At 36.4% G+C, this 9196-nt stretch overlaps 1 protein-coding gene across 1 annotated transcript in view; it reads left to right on the top strand.

Annotated features, from left to right (window-relative positions):
- LOC107726996 (CDK5 and ABL1 enzyme substrate 2-like) overlaps nucleotides 1–2631 on the top strand; it is a 15032-nt gene extending 12401 nt beyond the window's left edge. Inside the window, exons 8-9 of the mRNA XM_016536733.1 lie at nucleotides 879–1083; nucleotides 1634–2631. Coding sequence (XP_016392219.1) covers nucleotides 879–1083; nucleotides 1634–1774 — 346 coding nt within the window. The 3' untranslated portion in view covers nucleotides 1775–2631. The remainder of the gene's footprint in view (nucleotides 1–878; nucleotides 1084–1633) is intronic.
- Nucleotides 2632–9196: the final 6565 nt, after the last annotated feature.

Here is a 9196-nt window from a genome sequence, read left to right as displayed (position 1 = left end):
AAATAATAATACATACATACATAAAATTATTGTATTTGACATTTGTCACTTTTGAAATGATGGCTATGCCCCTGGTGTGACAAAATGCTAGCCTATACATAATACTTTTAAAGTTCTTTTAAAAAATCTTGGCTTACATACATTTCTACATATGCCATAGCATCATTAAACTAACATCTAACAACGGACAAAAGTGGATATTTTTTGCCCTCGCTCTCTGACTCCATAAAAGCTGCCATGTAATTTGCCCCTTAAGCATATGAAGAATTTAGGGGAAGCATTTAAATAATCCTGTGAATGCACTTAAAGAATGCAGAATCGAGTCGTTAATCGAATCGTATCGAATGTAATTGTGAATCGAATCGAATCGTTCTGAATTTGCAAAAATCGTTCTTGAATCGTATCGAAACCCTATGAATCGTGAATCGATTCGCTGTTTACCCAAAGATTCACAGCTCTACTGTAAGGCCTTGGTTCATCTTCAGAACACAAATTAAGATATTTTTGATGAAATCTGAGAGCTTTCTGATCCTGCATAGAGAGCAAGGGTACTACCACGTTCAAGGCCCAGAAAGGTAGTAAGGACATCATTAAAATAGTCTGTGACATCAGTTGTTCAACTGTAATTTATCAACCTACGAAAATACTTTTTGTACGCAAAGAAAACAAAAATAATGACTTTATTCAACTATTTCTTAATTTGTGTTCTGAAGATGAACGAAGGTCTTACGGGTTTGGAACGACATGAGGGTGAGTAACTAAGAACAGAATTAAAATTTTTGGGTGAACTAACCCTTTAAAAGTTCAAAAATGTTCTTCTTTTGTCGTTTGTTCTCTTTATGTCTGCCAACATCTCTGTCATTCCGTCTCTTCATCAGTTTGAAGAGGGAAATCCATTCGGTAGGAGAGGAGTCTTCCTTGCAGCCGGTCACCATAGCCATGGCATTTGTGTACTTTGAGAAGCTGGTCCTACAGGGGCGTCTCAACAAGCAGAACAGGAAGCTGGTGGCGGCCGCGTGCATTCTACTCGCTGCCAAGATCAGCAGCGACCTGAAGAAACAAGAGGTCAAGCAACTGATCGACGTGAGTGATGCTCCGACACACACTTTCCAGTCAACACATACACTGCAGTTCAAAAGTTTGCAAAATGCACCAAGGCTGCATTTATTTAATGAAAAATACAGTAAAAACAGTAATATTGTGAAACATTTTTACAATTTAAAATCACTGTTTTGTATTTGAATGTATTTTTAAATATAATTTATTCATATGATGCAAAGCTAAAATTTCAGCATCATTACTCCAGTCTTCAGTGTCACATGATCCTTCAGAAATCCTTCTAATATGCTGATTTGCTGCTCAAGAAACGTTTCTGATTATCAATGTAGAGAACAGCTGTGCTGCTTAATCTTTTTGTGGATTCTTTAATGAATGCAAGATTCAAAAGAGCAACATTTATTTGAAATTGTACATCTTTTGTAACATTATAAATGTCTTTATGGTCACATTTGATCAATTAAGTGCCTCTGCTGAATAAAGGTATACATTTCTTTCAACAAAAAGCACAGTGTTTGTATATCTATCTATCTATCTATTTCTAATGTATATCTATTTGTTTTTTTTCTGCCCAAAGAAACTAGAGGAGAGGTTCCGGATTAGCCGTCGAGAGCTGATTGCTTTAGAGTTCACTATCTTGGTGGCTCTGGAAATGGCACTTTACCTACCGGAGAGTAAAGTCATGCCCCACTACCGCAGACTGGTGCAGCAGACCTGACGTGGGTAGAGCGGAGGGCTCAGGAACGTTGTGAATATGCAGATGAGATGCGTAAAGCAGTCAAAAGTGTGGGACTCTGCGTTCCCTCCATTGCAGTTTGAGGTAACCGAGCGAATACATATCAACACGAAGCTCTAAGGAAGAACTGACGTTCCAAATGATGCTTTATATAGCAATCTGGCCAGCGGCTTTTCTTTTCATGGCTGTCTGTTTTTGTGACCACCATGGGAATACTGCTGAGGAAAACCGCACGGATCTTCTTTTATTGAAAACAGAAGGTTTTAAGACTCAAATGACAAGGGAGAAGCTTTAACTCCTGCTACTTCACTTGTGTGCATGCATGTTTGTAACATTCCGTATCTATTTACCATAAATAACTTCTATTTTAGACCTCTCCTTTTGTATAGAACAACCTACCATTCACTGTATCACTAAAGCACTTTAAAACAAAACAAAAAAAACAACTATGCATGTAAACGTTATGCAATAATAATATAGTCATTAGCACAGATCACATAATATACTGTATATGCACTTACTTTAGTAGCGTACTCAGAAAGTGTTATTGAGTGACTGACTAAATCTACCTTAGTATTCAGACCTATTATGTTCACTGTCGTTGATAAGGCTTGATTTTACTGTGACGAGTGCTCTATATTAGAGCTGATTTCAAGAAAAGCACATTTTCAGTGCTGCCGTGGTATTCTCACGGTTTCTTTTTTTTATAGAATTTTTTAAAAATCCTCTTTTAAATTCCACAGAAGAAAGTCATGATGCAAATGTGTAAAAGATGACAGGTTTTTTATTTTTAGGTGAACTATTCTTATAAGACACATGGTATTAATGTATGTGCACACTTCCATGCAAAAGTTTTTTTTTTTTGTTTTTTTTTCAAATAAATTTCTACTGTTATTCAACAAGGTTGCATTAAATTGATTAAAAGTGACAAAAATCATTTGTAAGATTTTTCATGTCTTTAATATTTCAAATAAATGCTGCTCTTTTGAGCGTTCTCTCATCATCGACTCCTGAATAAAAGGTACAACAATTTCCACAAAAAATAAAAAATTATAATAATTTAACAGTGATGATTAGAAATGTTTGTTGAGCATATTAGAATGATTTCTGAAGGATAATGTGACACTGGAAACTGGAGTAATGATGACTGCTGAAATTTCAGCATTGCATCACAGGAATAAATTACATTTTACAACAGAAAACAGTACAAAAATAATATTTCACAATATTACTGTTTTTACTGTATTTTTAATCAATTACATGCAGCCTTGGTGAGCACGTGTATATACAGGTACATCTCAAAAAATTAGAATATCATGAAAAAGGTCAATATTTTTTGTCACTCATTTCAGAAAGTGAAACCCATATATTATATAGATTCATTACACATAGAGTGAAATATTTCAAGCCTTTATTTCTTGAAATTTGATGATTATGGCTTACAGATAATGAAAACCCAAAATTCAGTGTCTCAGAAAATTTGAATATTGTGAAAAAGTTCAATATTGGAAAGTCATGGTGTTACACCATAATCAGCTAATTACCTCAAAACACCTGAGCATTTAAATGGTCTCTCAGTCTGGGTCAGTAGGCTACACAATCATGGGGAAGACTGCTGACTTGACAGATGTCCAGAAGACGGTCATTGACACCTTCCACAAGGAGGGTAAGCCACAAAAGTTCATTGTTTAAGAAGCTGGTTGTTCACAGAGTGCTGTATCCAAGCATATTCATAGAAAGTTGAGTGGAAGGAAAAAGTGTGGTAGGAAAAGGTGCACCAGCAAAAGGGATAACCGCAGCCTTGAGAGGATTGTCAGGCAAAATCCATTCAAGAATTTGGGGGAGCTTCACAAGGAGTGGACTGAGGCTGGCGTCAGCGCATCAAGAGCCACTACACACAGACGAATCCTAGACATGGGCTACAAATGTCGCATTACTCGTGTCAAGCCACTCCTGAACCAGAGACAACGTCAGAAGCGTCTTACCTGGGCTGTGGAGAAAAAGAACTGGACTGTTGCTCAGTGGTCCAAAGTCCTCCTTTCAGATGAAAGTAAATTTTGCATTTCATTTGGAAATCAAGGTCCCAGAATCTGGAGGAAGAGTGGAGAGGCACAGAAACCATGTTGCTTGAAGTCCAGTGTGAAGTTTCCACAGTCAGTGATGATTTGGGCTGCCATGTCATCTGCTGGTGTTGGTCCACTGTGTTTTCTGAAGTCCACAGTCAACGCAGCCATCTACCAAGAAATTTTAGAGCACTTCATGCTTCCTTCTGCTGACAAGCTTTATGGAGATGCTGATTTCATTTTCCAGCAGGACTTGGCACCTACCCACACTGCCAAAGGTACCAAAAGCTGGTTCAATGACCATGGTGTTACTGTGCTTGATTGGCCAGCAAACTCGCCTGACCTGAACCCCATAGAGAATCTATGGGGTATTGTCAAGAGGAAGATGAGAGACACCAGACCCAACAATGCAGATGACCTGAAGGCCGCTATCAAAGCAACCTGGGCTTCCATTACACCTGAGCAGTGCCACAGGCTGATTGCCTCCATGCCACGCCGCATTGATGCAGTAATTCATGCAAAAGGAGGCCCAACCAAGTATTGAGTGCATAGAAATTAACATACTTTTCAGAAGCCTGACATTTCTGTTTAAAATATCCTTTTTTTTTATTGATCTTATGTAATATTCTAATTTTCTGAGACACTGAATTTTGAGTTTTCATTATCTGTAAACCATAATCATCAAACTTTCAAGAAATAAAGTCTTGAAATATTTCACTCTGTGTAATGAATCTATATAATATATGGGTTTCACTTTCTGAAATGAGTGACAAAAAATATTGACCTTTTTCATGATATTCTAATTTTTTGAGATGTACCTGTATGTTAATTTCACTGTTTATTCATTAATTGCCATAATATGCTGTGTTCTGTCTCAATTTTTCAACTAGTAGCATGACCATGCGGCATACTATATCATGATTTATCCAAAAGGTTTTCCCTTCTTCCAGCACCCACAATCTATGCAATGTTTTAGATGCTTTTGTCCCATTTACTCACAAAACATCCCATTTCCAGTTTAATTCATCCATGTCTGCCTGATGCATTCATCATTTCAGTGCAGACGCTCTCTGTTAATGCTGCGTGAAAATGTTGTGTTGTTTGTCAGTAGCCAGTTTGGGGATGGCTGCTTTGTCCTTTATATAGACTGATGTATTATCCTTTTATTTACTTGCATGATGTGCTGGTAATGTTGTCCACAGATGTCTGTCTTATATTTTTATGATAGTAATCCTGAAATAAGACATTGTTTTCCAGTAATATACTGTTATTGATATTAATCCGATATTGTGCTATGAAAGAACTATTTAAGCAGTGAGTATGCGAGAGCCGCCCTCTAGAGGAAGCGATTTGCAATCACATGTTCATAGGAAAGCTGTTAGGAAGTGGATCTTGCTACAAAGGCCTAAAAAAGCAGCATCCCACTCATGTTCTTAGGAGATATTTTGTCAGGCCTTTGTTAGTTTACTTTGTGTGTGTGTGTGTGTGTGTGTGTGTGTGCTACTTTGTTGTGATCGAGAGCCCCTGAACAAACTGAAATGGCAGGTCTAATGGATATAAAATCAGTTTTACACAAGTTGAATTAAAGTGCCTAGGATTTTTTTGTAATGAATAATTTGGTAAAGGGAAAAAATGGAAGTAAAGCAGTTGTATTTACACTGTGATTTTTCTATAGCCTTCAGTACTGCACTCCAAAGGCAAATCACCGTAATTACATGCATTGAAAGGGTATTATCTCTTTTTTTGTTTGTTTGTTTTAAATCTGAGCATGTTTGAGCCAAACCTGTCTGTCACTGGACAGATCATATTCTAACTGACCCGATTTCACGTAACTCAATTGTGACAATTACGGTTTTATTTTTCCACACCATAATATCCAGGATAATATGCCAGCTCGGTGGTCCGTTTCAGCTGTAGCCAGTCGTCTAGCATTATTTTTCAATTGGACGTTTCAGTTGTGTTTTCGCCTACAGGCGAATTTATTATATATATCATAAAATACATTTCCTCTGATCTCTTCTGAGGAGTTCAGCATATTTAGTTACAGTAATCTTCCATTTATGAATTATGATAGGAAGGCTGGGAAGGACGCCAGCAGCAGATAAGGGATACGGCTGTATTGTAGAGCTGCTGAAATCATATTAGCATCTTTCTTAAAGATATGCTACTACAAATATAACTAATTTCTAACTGATGTCCTTTGAGTACAAGCTGTCCTTTCGTGTGCTCCCTTGCTATGCTTTCTCTCTCTCTCTCTCTCTGTTTGTACCTGTTATTTTGTTTTGTTTTTTGTTCATTTGCAGGTGACATTCAGTTTATGTATGAAGAATTTTGTGTGTTAATTGTCATAATTGTTGAATTTACCATGCACTTTCACAAATATACAAATATATTTTCTAAAATCACTGAAAACTGCAAGTTATTTATTTCTGGGTATTGTTAATACAGAAAGATAATCTTTTTTGTTTCCACATTTACAAACACAAAGGATATGGTTAAAACAAAAAGAGTATAACATGAACAAATACATAACTCATCATCATTATAATATTTAAAAAACATATAAAGAGTTCACTTGGCTGGATTTAAAGAGTTGACACTTCTGTTCTACTCTAGAATAAACTGTATTAATCTGAAACCAGTTATTTCAGAGTAATACTGTACTGTTTTATTCAGTTGTTTGAGTCTAAATAAACATTTTAAATTTGCTTATGCAAAACAGTAGGTGCTATTTGTCTGAGATATTGAACCGTGACGTGATTCCTGGAAACAAGCGTTCCCTGGTGGGAATTCCTTTTCTGTGGGATATCCTTACCACAATGTTTAATACAGAACACAAAGAGGATCAACTTTACTGAAGGAATCCCTCATGTGTCAAGTTTGATCATGAGTCTGATCAGACAAATTAATAGAGTTGATATAAAATATAGAACTACTGTATAATGTGACACTGGGGTCATCTGAATGAGCTACTATAATTGCAGTTTTTTATTTATCTCACACACAATCACACAAAATAAAAAGAAAATCAGTTTGGTTTATTTGAACAAGCTTTATGCACTTCTATAAGAAGAATAAATCAGCAAAACCATAATAGCATTGTCATTTTTCTGGTATGTATAACATGTATATTATATAGCCTATAAACGCCAATCACTACAAAGATTGATTTGGCTTTTAAAAAACATTTCAGAAATTGTTCTTAAACTCGTGCATTACTTCAACGTTACAATGTTTAGAGCATTTTGCTTGCAATAAATTGTGTGAACAGATTGCAGTTCAGAGAAAGGCATATTAATGAACTTATCTAAAGTGAAATTGTGCAAACAGGTGATTTTTCTTTGCACACGTACAGCCTAATGAGATTGTGACTGGTTTTACAGTTAATATGAAGAGCCTGTGATTATAAGTGCTCGGGCAGCTCTGTTTGAATAACATATTGATATTTTGCAAAATCGGCACTTCCTTGAAAGAGCTTGGATTGCGGCACTTGTCACATGTGGCGTTATAGACTGGCAGAAGCCGGTTCTTATCTGTAGTTAAGCTGTTGAAAAGAAAGGGTCGTGAGTCTCAGTATAAAACAGCACTTAATACTGGCAAATAAATAATGTTAACACAGTTAAAGCAACTTTATGTAGTTTTGTGTATTTTGGCGACTACAGTTAAGTGAGTGGAATTCGCAGTTGTAAATAGCAAGTCCCAACTGACCTTTTGCAAAGACCCACCCCCCTTAGTTACTGTTGCTATGTCCGACAAGCCACGACGCTATAACACAACACATCATGATCTTACGCAGTGAAAAATACATCGCAGAGCAAAGACGACGCTGACAACATGTCAGCTTTCAAATTTTGTAAGAAATTCAAATGATAAATAGCGATTTGTGGCTCTTTAATATGTCGTAACAGATCACAATAGAGCCTCGTTAACCAATTATGTCTTAATCTTTACTAGTTTTAGCGTGAAATAAACATGAATGAACATCAGAAGGTATCTTGTTTCAACCGCGTGGAAATACATCAATACACCGTTTTCTAAGTTCAAGTCCAGTGACGTTAATCTACTCTCCTGTCTGTTTTTTTTGTTGTTGTTTTGTCGGACAAAAATGGCGTCATGATTGGACAGATCGCCTGTCAATCAACCTCCCTGACACATGTATCAGATAGCTGCTGCCGTAAAGCAATCTTGCCATAATGCCGTAAACGCTTTTCACGCCAAACTTACAAACTCCCAGAACAGATTGTGGAAAGAAACCGAAACCATTCACCTTATTGGAAGCCAGTGTACCATCAGAATGATTTTGATACTGACGTTTCAAGTTTTAAAAAAAAAACGTACACACAGTTGCTTTAAAGACACAATTTGATTTACATGTTATAAAAACATTTTGTAACTCATGTCTGGTTGATAAGAATCGGCAATATAGGCTAAGTGAGGCCATATTCATTTATTCAACACGAACTAGCTACAGATATAAGCACTGCTAAACAAACTTATTAAATATGCAGTAACAAAAAAAAGCAGTAAATAAAATGCAAAATATGAAATAATAGCAATAGCATTATAAAGCTGTTAAATCAAATAGAAAATAATCATATTTATGAACCAAAAAAGCAAATAAGGCTGGTCTTCCATATTAACACTATGCATATGAATCCTTAAAGGGATAGTTCACCCAAAAATGAAAATTCTGTTATTATTTACCCATTTCTTTCTTCTGTTTAGCATAAACAAAGTGCTAAACTATCCATTTAACACCCAACAGCCTCTCATTTAATATTACTACACAAAAGAAATGTTACTAGCAAAATAAATAACTAAATAAATCGAAGGAATAGCCTACTTACTTGCACTTCCAATTAGGATTGGCTGTGTTTGAAATGTGGTTGTTCAGTCTGCAGTCTGAAAAGTTCATGTGCTTGCGTAATTGATCTGTGACGTTTTTCAAGCGATCCGCACTACATGGATGATTGCAGTCAGAGCAGGGCAGACCATGATATCCGTAAACGGACACGACAGCAGAAACAACCACCTGTTTCAAACAGCACAAGTTAGTGGACGCTCATACCGAATACACCAAACTATATAACAGTCGCTGTGTCGTATTTTACACAGAAATGTGCTAGATTAGTTTTACTCGCCAACAGAGCAGAGATGTTCATTCTTCACTCGTTCAGTGTCACTGTTGTACAGCTTCTGTCCTGTAAGGCAAAGTAGGAATATTGCTATATTGTGCTTAGGACTGACTTTTATACCTTGATCAGGATGCACTGAGGATTTCACCATAATTCCACCAACCTCTTTCCTACATGACAAATTTGCATGAGCCTGTTCTGTTTTT

The sequence above is a fragment of the Sinocyclocheilus rhinocerous genome, unplaced genomic scaffold (assembly GCF_001515625.1).
Source record: "Sinocyclocheilus rhinocerous isolate Xijiao unplaced genomic scaffold, SAMN03320098_v1.1 scaffold666, whole genome shotgun sequence".
Lineage (NCBI taxonomy): Eukaryota > Metazoa > Chordata > Actinopteri > Cypriniformes > Cyprinidae > Sinocyclocheilus > Sinocyclocheilus rhinocerous.
This window is presented reverse-complemented; position numbering and strand designations above follow the sequence as displayed.